The sequence below is a fragment of the Glycine max genome, chromosome 2, assembly GCF_000004515.6.
Source record: "Glycine max cultivar Williams 82 chromosome 2, Glycine_max_v4.0, whole genome shotgun sequence".
Lineage (NCBI taxonomy): Eukaryota > Viridiplantae > Streptophyta > Magnoliopsida > Fabales > Fabaceae > Glycine > Glycine max.
Genome location: NC_016089.4, coordinates 23,588,663 through 23,605,852, shown reverse-complemented (window position 1 = coordinate 23,605,852; position 17,190 = coordinate 23,588,663). Strand labels below are relative to the sequence as shown.

At 32.5% G+C, this 17,190-nt stretch overlaps 1 protein-coding gene across 3 annotated transcripts; it reads left to right on the top strand.

Annotated features, from left to right (window-relative positions):
* Positions 1-776: 776 nt before the first annotated feature.
* On the top strand, positions 777-4,769 carry LOC100782193 (L-aminoadipate-semialdehyde dehydrogenase-phosphopantetheinyl transferase). Of its 3 annotated transcripts, XM_006575078.4 has the most exons (6): positions 829-971; positions 1,284-1,359; positions 1,770-1,902; positions 2,433-2,677; positions 3,675-3,846; positions 4,443-4,769. In XM_006575078.4, coding segments are annotated over exons 2-6 (729 nt in total). In that variant the 5' UTR covers positions 829-971; positions 1,284-1,357; the 3' UTR covers positions 4,620-4,769. The 3 variants fall into 3 exon arrangements, with proteins under 3 accessions (XP_006575140.1, XP_014623147.1, XP_006575141.1); XM_006575077.4 differs by lacking the exon at positions 1,284-1,359 and having other exon boundaries at positions 777-971; XM_014767661.3 differs by lacking the exons at positions 1,284-1,359; positions 1,770-1,902 and having other exon boundaries at positions 781-971.
* Positions 4,770-17,190: the final 12,421 nt, after the last annotated feature.

The window sequence follows — 17,190 nt, the reverse complement described above, 5'->3', positions numbered from 1 at the left end:
CATTAATTAGTTAGTTAGGTTAGTTGGTTAAAGAAATAACTGAGGCATGTTGCCTATAAGTAAGAGGGGAGGTGCAGGGAGAGAATCTTGTCATTTTTTAGAGAATTGTGGCCTTTGGGTGTTGGGTGGTAGTGAGGTACATACCCTTGAAGTTCTACAAGTTAGGCATTGTATTCAAGGGAGAGGAGATATACCTTATTCTTTACTTTAAGATACCATATTTCTATCATATACAGTTGGGGTAATATAGTACACTTACATAAGGGGTAGCTTGTAATGGATTGCCCATAGTCTAGATGTATACCATAACAATTGTCCCTAAGTCATTATCTTTTGGGTACAAGTGATGCTGATTTAAGATATAGACTCAAGACTATCTCCCATGACCATTATCCTTAAGTAAGTGTCATTTGATACAAGTGATACTAATTTAAGATGTAGAATTGATATTATCCCTCCTAACAATTGTTACTTGAGTACAAATGATACTGACTTAAGATGTAAGATAGAGATTATCTCCCATAACATTAAGCAACATAAATTAAATAATAATATTATAAAAAAAGTTAAAGTGTCTTAAATGCATATTAAAAAATCATAAATAATTCAATAGATTGATTATTGATTTTTTTTACATATTATTTTTATATGTCCTTTAAAATAATGATTATAAAATTGACAATTCATAATTAAATTAAAATATATATTTTTTAGACTATTCGTATTATGTATTCTCTTTAATAAAAAGGATATTTTATTATTTAGATTTTAGATGAGGTTCCGTTGAAATTTTCTCCCCTGGTTCTGTTCTACTCAGACGAACCACCACTCTATTGGATAAAGTGTGCGTTGAAAATGAAAGAAGGCGTGAGGAGATGGGTAGTGGACATATCAAAGTGGGACCCACACCCCTCTCACTTCTCCTTCGCTCTCTCCCTCCTTCCTTTCCACGAGCACTCCTCGGTTACCAGGTTCTCTCTATCCCATTCAATTCATTCTGTTAGATTATACAGACATAAGCACTTTTTATATTAATGCAATGTTTTTTCTATCAATTGTAGTGGTCAAGTCTTGCGCTTTAAAGACTATGTTTAGGAATTGAAATTTATTCAGAGGTGAAAATGAAGGAGGGGAGAGTCATAAAACTTTGATTTTAATTTGATAACTTTAAAATAAAAAAATAAAATGATAAATTAATGTAAATTTAATTTGCAGTCTTTTGTTTAATTTTATAAATATTATATACGGATATGTTAACATACGTTAACTTATTTTTTTTATAGATACAAATGAGGATTGGATCTAGCGGGTGGGGTGTCCTTCACAGCTTGGGGAACAGAGTTTCGAATTTTAGACAATGTTGTAATTTAAGAAAATCAACGTTATTTGCTAACTTACATCTTTAGGAGTATATTAGCAAGTTATACATTGATTGAATTTTTGAAAATTTGGAGTTATAATTTGTTAAGCAAATCTCTATTATGTAATTCTCTTAATTCAAAAATATTTTTCTTTGCCTTTCCTTCTTTTCTTTTTTTCCCTTTAAAAACTCATTTCCAAATATACCCAGAAGAGTCTGTTTCCTAACTTGTAGGAAAAAAATTGTTGTTTTTCACCTGTTTACTGCATACAATGATGACGTTTTGGCACTCACTTGAAGTAAACTCAAGTGGTTTTGACTTTTGAGATAGCTTCTTGTTCAGTTGATAAACTTATAAAATGGTTTTTGATGGATCCTTTGACTGATAGATGTACTTGTGCATTGGTAGGTTTGTTAAAATGGAAGATAGGAAACGTGCACTTGTTAGCCGCATGCTTCAGTATGTTCTTGTCCATGATGTGTTGCAAATTCCATTTCCTGACATTGTCATAAAACGAACTTTGGAAGGCAAACCCTATTTGGTATGATCATTTCCTGTAACATCATAGATGAGCAATAATACCAACTAAGCCTGGTGTAGCTGACAGATATTTAGGTCCCTAGAGCATGCTCATGTACAAGGTTTTAAAAAACAGTCCCCAATCACAGTTGGGGCTGTAATTAAGGTTTTGGCTCTCTGTGAACACAATTGTTGCTGCATTAACGTTATTTTTGCACAATTTCTGGCAAATATCAAGGATTGTAACAAAACGACGACTATAATAGTATAATTTAAAACTTTGCTTATGTGTATAACAAATGCTTTGTTAGAAGTAAAATCCACTTCAGTGATCTATACAATTTATACCACGAAAGGAATTAGTTTTCAATTGTCGACTGGGAGATATCTTTAGTGCAAATATACAGTAAAAAAAGAATAAAAATAATAAAATATGTAATATTAATGTGTTGAATAACAAACTCAATTTTTGTTTCCTTAACCATGTATTTATGTTATTTTTTTATTCATGGGTTAGCCTTACTTATATGTTTATCCCTTATTGTCTTTCAGGATTATGATAAATTTGATCTTAGATTCCCAAATTTTAATTTCAATGTATCTCATCATGGTGACTATGTGGCCATAGCATCTGAACCTGTATGTCTTGTTGGGGTAGACATTGTCTCCTATGATGTTCCACAGGGAGAAACAACTACAGAATTCATTCAATTCTTCTCATCATACTTTTCAAGTCTGGAATGGGATAACATAGTCAATTCAGGCACTTTGAATGATGTATTGACGGAATTTTACAGGTATGATGTGTTTATACTTTACCTGTTGTCGAGGAATAGTTAAATTGAAAATATTTCATGTAATATAGATTTAATTCCTCTCGATGCTGTTGTTCCAGCATGCAGAAGTAGGTAGCTATGCTTCATTGTTGAGATTTTCTTATTTTGAGTTGTTTTTTGTATTATCTGTTATGGAATGAATCTAATCCTCTCTAGAGTGATCTCTTCCTTCCTTTCTTTCTAATAAAACTTCTTTTTTTCTATCAGAAATAAATTAATTACTGAGTTAAAATTCAATTCCCTCGAAAGTTAGCACATGCTTGTGTAAACCCAAAAAAAGCCTAATATTGTCATTTGTTTGGAAAGAAACCAATGTTGGGACGTGAGGGGAGCTGAAGCATTGGGAAATCTCCATCAATGGGCCAAGAAAAAACAATACAACTCAGGTGGACTACTAAACTAGACACCGCAAGAAACCCAAAATCTAAAGGCATTTTAGGTGTATACCTTGTCAGTAGCCACTTATATATTGTTCAACTTGCTTTTTCTTATCCAATGTAAGATTTTTCACTTACACTTAACACTCCAACAACCAATTATCAATATCTGAATAATAAATTGCTTGCTAGCATTTTTTAAGAATATCACTGCACTCTTTAAGTGAAGGCATCTCAACAAATGGCATCAGCGAAAGTATTTACTGTGCTTCCTAGCTTCATTCCATATAGGTGTTATGAAAATGCCCAATAATTTTAACTTATGATTTTATGCTCCTGTCCAATTTTATTATCCGTATATAACAAAATTTGGCAAAGAAAGAACCTGAATATTTTATTACTATATAATGCAGAACATAAGATGGTCTCTGAAATTGTTTAATTTATATATTAATATGTGATAGTGTCAGATCTGATAATGTATTTTTATCTGTCAAAAAAGTAGAATTTTTACAATGTATAACGGTTCTTTGAACTGAAGACAGGCCATGCTGAAAGTCAAAGGTGCATTTACTTTGCAGGCATTGGAGCCTTAAAGAAGCATATGTTAAAGCTATAGGGAGTGGACTTACTGGAGGGCTGAATAAAGTGGAATTTTCTCACACAAGATGGACAAATATATCAGCTAAAGTGGATGGGAAGACCATGACAGAGTGGAGATTTTGGTTGTTAGAACTTGGGGATAGACATTGTGTAGGTTACTAAGTTCCTCATCAACTTCTTTACACCTTGACCATTATGAGTATAAATCCCCTACGGTACCTTTATGTCAGTTATTTCAGTTTTTTTCAATCACATGAAATTCCATATGGTTTTTAAGTTTTTTTCTGCAAAACCACGTCATTCCTTTTTCATCCATGAAGTTAAAATCTGGTATTCTCTTACAAATTTGTGGCATAAATTTTCCTTTTGCATCTACTGAATGATGGATCATACAGTTCTACAACATTAGTATTTTAGATTTCTATTGCAAAGACATCCATGTTGCTGGAATTTAAACTGGTATAAGTGCTGAATAACAAAGCTAGTTCGAAACGGAAGGATTTCCAAAGTCAACATAAGGAGTATTTTGGGCATATATCTAACCGATATGAGATCTTAACAAATATTAGGCTCTCATAGCATAACATATCCTAAAAGCTTGAGCTATTTGATGAAGACACAAATGGATTTCTATTACATTTCTAACAGCTACAACAGTAACTTTCATGTCTGTCTCTCACTGTTATGAATTAATGCATCAGCTTTTTAAAATATTTGTACCTTATGCTTATTTTCTCGTTTTACAGGTTTCAATTGCGAGAGTTCACCCAATATCAGCTACTACTAGTTACAAAACAACATTGAAGAAAGTGGACTTTACTGAAGAGGAATATACTCTAGGTCTTCATCTTCCAAACGTAGGCATTGTTAAACTAGATGTAGAACAACTTATTTCAATTTTACAAAAAGCATTTGATTTTTAGCATAGAGGTTAGATGTTCGTGTAAATCTATGAAAAAAAATTGTACATGTCAAAGAAAATATTGTTATTTTTACAGATAAATTCAGTATATCGAAAGAAAACACACCTCCACTTTCTCAATCAAAATAAGATTTTCTGTATTGTTAATCAATTTCTTAGAGTCAACAAGATTTTATACTGATCAACTCTATTTTTTTATGACGGCCAAGGGCTATACAAAGAGTGACAATAAAGCAAAACATGTTCTACATCAATATATGCACACATGATTATTTTTTTGGTGAATTACACTCACAATTTAATTTAATTTTTAATTATTATCATAATTATTACATATAGCTTCTCAGCTAAATCTTTGAAAAGGTTATTATTCCTTGAATCTTTATTATTGTTCTGGAGTAGTATCTCGGGGTCCACTTAAACTGAGAACTTTCCTTGGTATGAGGACCTCCTAGAACGATAACTTAGGAACATGAATACCGACATATGAGTAATCATGGAATGCATAACCCACACATAGGTCATGAGAGTCATGTGACTGAAACCGTCTAACGACTCTAACCGACTTTTCCGCACAAATTTACATATAAAAGTGAAGGTCTCATAATCTACTTCTCCCTTTGGCAAATTGCCTTAATAAGGGTTGTTTTAGAAACAAATTCCCAGAATGGTGCTGTTTTGAAAGTATTTCTAGGATGGTGTTGTTTTTTACATAGGACGAATGCATGCCGCCAGCCGGAATGGCGAGTCCTCCACGGATGGTCCACGTGGCAGTGGACTCGCCAGCACCAGAGGCGATTTCATGCCAGCTGGTCTCGCCAATTAAACTGGCGAGTTGTTCCTAGTCTCACAAGACGCAGTGGCGACATAGCCATGGACTGGTGCAGCAGTCCAGAGGCGCAGTGACTAGGGCGCAGAGGCTAGGGCTTCAGAGCATCTTCAGAGACTAGCAGCAGGCTATGTGCATTACGCCAAACCATTGGCGATATAGGTGGATTACGCCAAAGCCGTTGGCGACATCGTTCAGCTTAAATAGCTGCTTCTTCCTCCTATGATTTCGTGTGCATTTTAAAAAATTTATGAACTTCCAAATTTGCCTTCTGCAGCAGTTATAAGTTCCTGATCCTTCAAGCCTTCAAAGTTCAGAATCAAAATAAGTGTGTGCCATCAAATTTATTTTTTGAAGTAATTGTTTTGAGTTCAGAATAAAGTTTGAATTTGAATTTTATATTATTTTTTTAATTAAATTAACTTCTTGTTGGTTCGTATATGTTTTAATTTTCTGAGGCTTGAACTTGAAGTCTGATTAAAATAAAAAAAAAATTATGACATCATATTTATTTGAAGTAAGTATTTTGAGTGGGAAAAAAAATTTAAATATGAAGTTTGTAGTATTTTTTTAATTAGATTAGGTTGGTATTAATGTTTTGTTAGTGTGTGTTAAAAATTTATGAGCCTTGAAGTTAAACTTCAACTGTATTTAAAATCCAAAAATTTTGGGGCATCATATTTATTTCAAGTAACTATGTTGAGTATGGGAAAAAATTTTAATATAAAGTTTGTAGTATTTTTTTAATTAAATTAGGTTGGTCTTGATGCATTGTTCTTGTGTATTAAAAATTTATGAGCGTTCAACTTTAACCGTGTTTAAAATAAAAGAATTTTGTGATATGACATTTATTTGAAGTAACTATTTTGAGTTCGGAAAAAATTTTCAATATGAAGTTTGTAGTATTTTTTTAATTAGATTAGCTCGACGTTGATGTTTTTTTCGTGTGCCTTTATAATAATAACTTCGTTGATGCTTTGTAATGTAATTAAAATGTCTACTTTGAAAGCGTTCTTTGATGCTTTGTTCGTGGCTTTTTAAATTTCTACTTTTAAGATTCTGTCATCATATTTATTTTAATGTATTCGTAGTATTTTTTATTTTTTATTGTTAAGATTAATTATTTATAATAATAACTTGGTTGATGGTTTATTCTGCCTTTAAAATTACTACGTTGAAATCGTTTAAGTTTTTTGAGTTTTCTGTCATGATATTTATTTGAAGTTAATAATTTTTTTAAGAATAAAGTTTTGATGCAAAGTTTCAGTAAAGATGTTTTTTGTGATTAGATTTATTTATTTTGAATTCATTTATTATGATTAATTATTTAAAATATTGTTTTTGTAGATACATCATGAATTTGGTTACAACAGTGTTGTATTTCAATGGAAGGGTATATGAAGAGAATGATGGTGTAATCTTTGAAGGCAGTAAAAAAGTGATTCAGATTAAACGTTGAATTAGTTTTAATGCTTTGAAAAAAAATGGAGATAAGGTAAAGTTAGAAAATAATGAAATTATTTATGCTATCAATTGTAGATTTTTAGTTTCAGGAAAATATGTTGCTTTGCAAATTTGTGATGATGAAGATGTTGAAACCATAATCAAAAGTTTTCAACAACAAGATCAAATGTCAGTTCTGGAATTGTACATAGAAAAGGATGTGGTTGGTGGTTCTATGTTTCATTCTGTAAATTCTCTTACATCATGTGGAAATAATTTATCTAATAATGAGTTGCAACCGCCAAGAAATGTAAGCAACTTACATGGTGATGAAGATGATAATGATGATCTTGTTTCTAACTCATACGTTGAAGAGTCTTTAGAGGAAGATAATAGTGCTGACGATATATCTGATACAGATGATGAAGTCATCGACATGATTCAACCAGTAAGAATTGTTCACCCAACAGAAGGTATAATTTATTAAATAAAAACATAGGTGAATACATTTATCATTTTATGACAATTGTATTTAATGGTAAATAAGTTGTTTTTGTGATCTTGACATGAAATATTGTTTTTAACGATTAGGTGTAGAACCAATTCAAAATCCTTTTTGGAATGATGCTTTGCATTATAACAATATCAACTAGAGTCATCCTGATGAGGAGGACATTTGCAGTTTGGAGCTGCCATCGAGTTTTAATGTGGGGCAAGAATTATATGTTGGCATGGATTTTGATAGTAAAGATGCGGTCAAAAATGCACTGAAACAATATGTTATGACGGTGCATCAAAGTTTCAAAGTTGTTGATAGCAAATCGAACAAGTATGCCGTTTGTTGCTCGAATAAAAGCGTAGAGTGTCCTTGCCCTTTTTATATGAGAGCAATTTTGTCTAAAATAACCGATTCCTGGAAAGTCACTATCCATGTTCACACATTATTGCAACTTGTGGTTACGTGAGCATGAACTACTACCAATATATAGATGTTGTTTACACAAATGAGCACATCTTAAAAGCTTACTCCACACATTGGTGGCCTCTTGGGAATGAAGCGGCAATTCCTCCTTCTGATGATGCATGGACACTTATCCCTGACCCAACTACGATTCGTGCGAAAGGTTGGTCAAGATCAACAAGGATAAGGAATGAGATGGATTGGGTCGAACCATCTGAGCACCGACAAAAATGTAGTAGATGTGGAGCAGAAGGGCACAACAGGCGTCAATGTCCAATGCAATCTGAGCATCGAAGTTGTTCATTTAATTGATTTATGTATGTTACATCAGTGACTTGTATTGGTTGAAGTTGTCTTCAATGTATTTAGTTTGTTACTTCAATGCAACCGATGGTTAGTAACATTAGTTATTTTCGTTTGCGTACTTTAGTTTTTTTTTTTTTTTACATTACATATTTTTTAATGTAGCAGTCTCTTAATGGCTGGCGACATATTGGGATGACCTCTTAACCCTAAATCCTAAATCCTAAATCTTGAACCCTAAACCCTAAGGCATAAATGATCGTGGCCGTACCTGAATCAAATAAACATGAAAATGCAGTAACTAGGAAGTGATCCTAGGTCGTTTCCCAACGAGCAATGACAAACCAAATGTTCATAATATACTTGCGCAGTAACAGAAACGGTTGGGGGTTTGTTTGTTTCGTGATTAAAGAGCAGAACAAGTAAACTGGAATATGAAACTACTAATATTAAAAACGGGTTGTTTTCTCTTATTCAGAAGCCATTCTCTTATCCTGGGTCATGGAGAATTTGTCCCTAACAGTTAACCACTTAATCCAACCCTATTTCAATTTACTAAGCGAAAATCAACTTAGGGTTGTCAATACGTGATTAGGCACCACATACACCAGTTAGCCCTTCGTCCATTAAGCATGAACACAAGTTAGGCTCAGAGGCAATTAATTGAACACGAAGCGTGCACTGATTAATGTTCACGAATTTGGGTTAACTGGTGAAGGGAAAACTGCCAGGAAACCACATTATAAACGAAACCTCAAAGAGAGCTGGGCTTCGTCCTCAAAAGGAAACAACACCAAAATATTTAGCCTTCCATAGATTCAAACAGAAAACGTAAATAAAACATGAAGCAGAAACGTAAACGAATAGAAATGTAAATGAACAAAAACATAAATGGGACAGAAACGAAATTGAAAGTAGAAGAAGAAACAAGAACGAAATTGTAATTAGAAGCAGAAAATGTAAAATTGCATTACGTGAACAGTAACATCAAAGCAGAAAACGTAAAACCCTAAAACAAAAGCTCTGAATAATGAATAGCATAACAGAATAGCCTTCACGAATCCCAAGGCTGCTATTTAAAAAGAGTCACTCAAAGTCACTGGGCCCTATTACAATACTCTGGCCCAAAACGAAATAAACATTGAACAACATAAAATAAAATTGCGAAATTTCCTAATTAGAAATTAACTAAGGTAAGCGCTGCTTTATTTTCCCTCTTCAAGTCCATAACCAAAATCCGGATTAAGCCCAATGTTTCATTAATTCCTGAAATTTGATTAAAAACATCAAATTAGCTAAATGAGCCCAAATAATAAAACTGCCTGATTAATTGACAATTAAGACCAATCAGTAATTAAAATGGTGCAAAAAGGGTTTAGAAAAAAGAAGAAAATGATGGCACATCAATAAATCCTAAACCCTAAAACCCAAACCCCAAACCATAAACCCTAAACCATGAACCATAAGCCATAAACCCCAAACCCTAAACCCTAAACCCTAAACCCTAAACCATGAACCATAAACCCTAAACCATAAACCCCAAACCCTAAACCATAAACCATGAACCCTAAACCCTGAACCATGAACCATGAACCCTAAACCCTAAACCCTAAACCATAAACCCTAAGCCCCAAATCCCAAACCATACAACAACAAATTTAAACAGAGACATCAAAATCATTCATTATGGTGTTCGTGATGACGTGAGGATGTGCCACATGGTAGATCCCATCTTTGCGCTTGACGATCAGGATTTCTTCTGCCGTGATGTCTCCCCGCTTCTACTTGCTCAGCCTCAGTAGAAAACTTGTGACACAAATCAACACCTAATAAGTCACCCATATCAGGTATTGCTCCGGGTACATTCCATTGCGGAGCTAATGGGGCGTTAGGTGTTGCCATTGGGGCATCATGTTGCTGCGAAGGGGTCATAGTCGACCATGAAAAATGAGGATGTGTTTCCGCAACACCACCAAATGAATGTTCGCTTCCAGACATATCAGTGTGATGACCTTCGAACGGATACTGATACATCTGTGAAGGATACTAAGAAAATGTTGGTGGCATGTAATACATTCCATGGCCACGCTCCTGAATTTGTTGGGAAAATTCTTGCGCTTCAACAGCCTCCCTTCGTCTGTCAAAACCCCGAGTTTCAACACTTGAATGAAGCATGTGAAACTCTTGTGGTGAAAATCGATGCTCTGATGCTGGACCATGTGCCACAAGCTCAGTGATTCACTCTTGCTCTTTGGATAAAATCGTTATCTTCTCCATATATGGCACGAGATCATCAACTGTCCATGTGTTCCTCCCTTGTGATGACACCATATACTGTAATCTCTCCGCAACTTCAGCCTGTAATTATTAGGGTCAGGAAATTAATGGCCATGCTTTAAAAAATAAATTAAAGTTAAATATTCAAAAAGAAATAAATACCAATGTAGCTGTGTTTCCATTGTTTGGGTCAACAAACATCTTCGTTTTATGCCTATACTAGACCATGTAGTCGGATTTAAAACTCAATAGACCCTCTTGTCGAGGATAAACGTCGACCCTAAACTCAGCTCGATTGTTCCATTGACTAATCATTAGGGCCAACAGCTGGAGCCAATTTTCATCTTGTTTGCCTTTCAGCGTTAGGCCATGGATATTCAGTGGTTGCGAAGGACACTCGGGGAATAGGTTGTTGCATTCCAAATTGTCGCAACACTCTATCGGGTTGGTGCCACTCAACAACATGGAAACAAATGAGTGGCACCACCGCGCACCATGCTACACTACCAACCAAACAAATTGGAGGCAACGCTGACATAACAGTTGTTGTGTAAGGCTCCCACAGAAACTGCATACAATAACACAGTTGTTAATTTTCACTTAAACATGACATTTTATTTATTATTTAACGAATACATTACGATCTTCTTACCTCATATCGTTTCATGATATCCAATTTGCGACGAAAAACTATCAGATCATCATTGCCAATATGTTGATTTCCACGTCGGAGCCACCTACAAAAAAATATGAAATCATCAGTGGCAACACGTTACATTATTAATTATTTTCAAATGAAATCTTATTTTTAAAAAAACTAACCTGTGTCTGAGTGGTTTATTTTCTATTGCGGGAGGAGTCTTCTTTGGAGCCAAAGTCGTGCATCGTTCCCATGCCCATATTTGGATTAAGATGCACATACCTCCGATTGATTTAATTTTGTAATCGGTGGCACTGCACATCTCTCTATATAAAAAAGCAAGCACGGCAGGTCCCAATGCATATGTGCTGCACTGTTTAAAGTCACGTAAAAATTGTAGGTACCCTAGGGAAACTTTGCTGCTGCTTTTGTCAACAAATAGGACACCTCCTATGAATCTAAGGATCCATGCACGGGTAAACCTTTGTAGTTGTTCTACGTTACCGTCATGGTTATTTATTTGTGAAAAATGGTGAGCTAACCAACTTAATTTAACCACATTGTCTTGAAGTTCACCTTCTTGTGGTCTGACTCCCAACAATTCTTCACATAATTCAGCCCAATCAAGATTAGTTTGACCAATTAATGGTGCCCCATCAACACACAAACCTAATAATACAGAGACATCTTGAAGAGTAATCGTACACTCTCTGCATCTCATGTGAAACGTATGTGTTTCGGGCCTCCATCTTTTAATCAAGGAAGTAATTAATGACACATTTATTTTTAGGTAGTCCATCTTCATTATCCAATAAAAACCAGATTGCCGAAGTAGAGGAATAATTTCCTCTGGTATTTCTTCTTCCCCTTGATACGTGGGGACAACTCGTCTGATGTGTAATTTCTTATCTTCTTCCCCATTCCAAACATGTGCTGAAACATGCTTAGCTTGCATCCATAATACGTCACCACCATCGATCGGGTCAGACTTAATTTTAATATTTGATGAACATGACGACGAAGATGCCATTGATACTACAAAATAAAATATAATACAATAAATTCACAAAATAATTTATACATTACTTGTAAAGAAAAATATCAACTACATTTATAATGAATTAATTAAATATATATACCACATAATTAAAATTTGAATAAATAACAGAATATTTATATTTAAATAAGAAAATATATTATACAAATAACAAAATTTAAATATATTTTATAAATAAATTATATTACATGCAAACATAAATTTAATTAAATAACATAATATATATATATATATATATATATATATATATATATATATATATATATATATATATTTGCGGCCAAAAATTAAAACAATATATATACAAAATTACTACAAACTAAGTTATCATATAACTAGCATACAAAATTTAAATAACATAGTTATTATTTAAATATATTTAAATAATAACTTACATTACCTATAAACTAAAAGTATTTTAGATACCCACCAGTCACAAAATTTAAATATATAACGTAATTTAAATATAAAAAATTATTTAAATATATAAAACATTATTTAAATATATTCCATAAATAATTTAAATTACATGCAAATTTTTTTTTAAATAAATAACATAATATATATATTTGCAGCCAAAAATTGATACAATATATATACAAAATTAATACAAGGTATCATATAACTAACCTAACATAGAAAAATTAAATGTTTTTAAATAAAACTAAACCTAACGTACAAAACTAATATTATTTAAAACTAAAACTAATATCATTTGAAACTATAACTAATATTATTTAAAACTATAACTAAAACTAATATATTTTAAAACTATAACTAAAACTAAACCTACAGTAAATAACTTAAATTATCAAACTAAACCTAATTTACCATTTAAAACTAAAACTAAGTAAACAGAAATTTAAATAAATAACATAATTTATCATTTATAACTAAAACTAAGTAAATACAAATTTAAATAAATTACATAATATATATATTTACCAACAAAAATTAATACAATATATATACAAAATTAATATAATATATATACAAAATTAATACAATGTATCATATAACTAGTCTAGTATAGAAAATTTAAATATATTTAACTAAAACTAAACCTAACGTAAAACTAATATCATTTAAAATTAAAACTAAAACTAATATCATTTAAAACTAAAACTAAACTTAATATCATTTAAAACTATAACTAAAAATAAACCTACCGTACAAAAATTAAATTATCAAAATAAACCTAATTTGTCATTTCAAACAAAAACTAAGGTAAGATAGAAAGCTAATCACGTATACTACTAATTTACTATACCTAATTTACTATTAATTATCATAATACAAATAAAATAAAAAATAATTAAATAAACTTACTAACTAGCATATATATATATATATATATATATATATATATATATATATATATATATAAAACTAATAATATCATACCAATTTAAAAAATCTAAACAAAACAATATTAACAAATCATATAAAACTAACCTAGCATATATATAACACAAATAATAACATATAACTTAAAAAATCTAACTTAAATCATATTAACTTATAAACTAAAATTAAACTTAATATATATTTGAAGATATGAGTTAAAAACACTTACCAGGAAGAGAAACTACGCACGAGCAAGAGGCAGCACAAAGAGGAGGAAAGCTATTTTTCACAAACACAAACCAAACACACACTCAGAATACACACACTCAGAATATTTTTTGAGCTGGTACGTGAAGGAGTGAAGGAGAGATGATCCATTTATAGGGAAAACGAACAATTTTTTTTCAAAGCTTCTCGCCAGTTTGACTGGCGAGACCACCTGACCCGCTGCATGCTGCCCTGCTGCTCTGAAGCCTGAAGCCCCTAGCCTGCACCCTAGTCACTGTGCCTCTGAAACGCTGCACCAGTGGATGGCTATGTCCCCACTGCGTCTGGCGAGACTAGGAGCAACTCGCCAGTTTGACTGGCGAGACCAGCTGGCATGAAATCGCCACTGGTGCTGGCGAGTCCACTGCCACGTGGACCATCCGTGGAGGACTCGCCATTCCTGCTGGCGGCATGCATTCGTCCTACGTAAAAAATAGCACCACCCCGGAAATACTTTCAAAACTGCACCATTCTAGGAATTTGTTTCTAAAACAACCCCTATCAGAATGCTTGTAGGTACTCCATTGCCGCTGTGCACACCATCTCTGTCGTGCTTCACCACCTTGTTCTATTATATGCTCCCTAAGCGGAACCGGGTCTAGCCGCTAGACCGAATCCACACGATTTCCACTAAACAATTATAAATTTTGAGGTCCTTTAAATTTAGATAAATTCTTTGTTCAGTAAACATTAAATAGCAGATTTAGTAGATTGTTTAAACTACAATCACACAATTCAATGCAATCAATTAAAACACAAGCTCAAGCTTCCACGACTCTTTATAGAACCACCTATAAAAGATATACTTACATATCTTTTTATCCTTATTATTTTTTTTATTTTTTATTCTTATAATTTTTTTTAATTCTGATAAATTATGTGCTTTGTTTTTTGTTCTTATTATGTTTTAAATGATATTTTTTTTTATTATCCAAAGCATAGTCAAAAGTGTTTTAAGAACTAAAAAAAATACAAGGACAAAAAACAAAGAAATATTAAATTATAAAAATTAAAAATATATTTAAACTTAAAAGATAATTCTAGTAAAAATGTCAAATTGATGAGATTTTTGCATTCACACTATATGATATATTTTAAAATTTTCAACTTCTACCCCTTAATAGAACAGTCTTAAGCCTTAGTTAAAAAGAGCACATGTTTGTTGTGAAATCCAAATTTGACCTCACATGGTATTGAAGTGATTTGAATTTTGAAATGATCGTCCATCTGTGTTTTTTTTAATCAGCAAACACATATATATTTATTAGGACAAACCCATATAAATTATTAAATAGCATTAGCAAAATAAAATACCCTACTGCTAATGGTTAAATCATATTTAATTTAGAGACAGCAAGAGCAATAAATAGAATCTAACCACCAGTGCACTTTGTATTCTTTCCACTCCATGGTTGCTATTGCATCAATAATAAATATCATCCATATGCATACACTGATATTGACCTCCAAACAATAGCCGTAAATTTGCACCAGACACCAATGTGAAGAAAATCCATCTCTTCATAACACATATATGTGCCAAAGGAAAGAAGAAAATCCTTCCCTATCTATTTATCTATTTATAATATATAATCTCTGAGCACAGAAGCAATGTGCTGCCATCTCAATATTATATTACTCGCCACATCATACTATTTGCTTACGTGGCATAATCAAGTGAATCCTACCTTCTAATATGATTTCTCTCTTGTGGTTGCTCTACATTTATTACCTTGTGTTTCCCCTCTTAATTATGTGTAGCTACTCTACAATTATTATTCTGACTAGTCATGTTTAGTGAGATACACAACCCACCTCCTCTCATTGACTGAAATTAACCCTTTGGCATTGTTTTATAATCTTTCTATTGATAGAGTTCTCTAAAATATTGGGATTCAATCAATCAGCCTAATTTCATTCTAACAGACAATCATCAATCCTAACCACATGCTTTCTATTTATGTAGAGAGGAATTATTGTATAGAGATGAATAGAACCCCTTTGTGTTCCCATACTCAAAATCATGATGAAAACTAGATGCGGAAGCGTACCTGAATTAGCCATAATGGAATGATGATGATGAAAGGTTAATTAGAAGATTGATTTTATGACCTTCCAATTGTAGAGAATCCTTTTTTTTTCTTCTTTGAATTTTTCTCTTCCTGTGTGTTGCTCTCTACAATTGGGTAACATAACCCCTAACTGCCTTCAGTTACCCCAAAATTTGATAATTATAATTTGGTGCCTCATCAAATTATAATATCACTTATGGTATCTACACAATTAGCCTTTCATGACATATATGCCCTTAGCCATACTTTTATATTTATTTGACCACTTTAATATTTTGGCTAATTATATAATGGCCCTAACTCATTCAATTATGTGATATATATATATATATATATATATATATATATATATATATATATATATATATATATATATATATATATATATATATATAGGACTAACCAGATCTGAGTCACATAACCAGTTCCCTAGTGTAAACCTCCAAGGATTAGACACTACTTCTAGCATACCTAGAACAACATACAACCAAGAACAAGAGGACGACCAAAAGTCGATCCAACCCCCTACATACTCTTCTATGGAACCTTATGATGTTATCTGACAACTTTAGCATTGATAAGGAAACCCTTAGGAAAGATTTTTATTCTCTGGAGAATGAACCTCAAAGGAGATGGTTTTTCCAACATTACAAGGGTACAAACAGAAAACAAATCCAAGACAAGTTCTACGAATTTGTCGAACGAGTCAAAATTAATGTCCTTTTCTTTAATTTGGTTATTGGCTCTGGTAGAGCCAATGGAACCTCTTTTCCTTTTGTACTGGATCTCCCTCTTTAACTGTTTGGGTATGGAGGTCAGACCAAGGAGGCGGATTTTTCTTTAGCCTATCATGCAATGGCTTGACAATATTGTTTAAGTGGGGGACAAATTCTCCTACATAATTTAGACAACCTAGAAATCTTTGTAACTGGGTTTTGTCTAAGATCTGGTTGGGAAATTTGCTAGCAAATTCTATTGACCTTTCGATTGGAATGATTGTACCTTGATAAATATTGTGACCAAGGAATCGAATTCGAGTTTGGAAAAGATTGATTTTTGATTTGGAGACTGCCAAACCATTTTGTTTGATGATATGGATGAAGGTTTGGAGATGTTTGAAATGTTGGTCAATGTTTTGGGAAAAGATTAAAACATCATCTATGTAGACAATGACAAACTTTTAATATGGATTAAAAATATCATTCATAATTTTTTGAAATTCTGAAGGGGCATTCTTCAGTCCGAATGGCATCACATTCCATTCATATTGCCCGAAAGGTACAGTAAACGTTGTTTTGTACCTATCTGATTCTTGGATTTGGATTTGCCAAAATCCAGATTTCATATCAAATTTTGAAAATATTTTTGCAGAATTT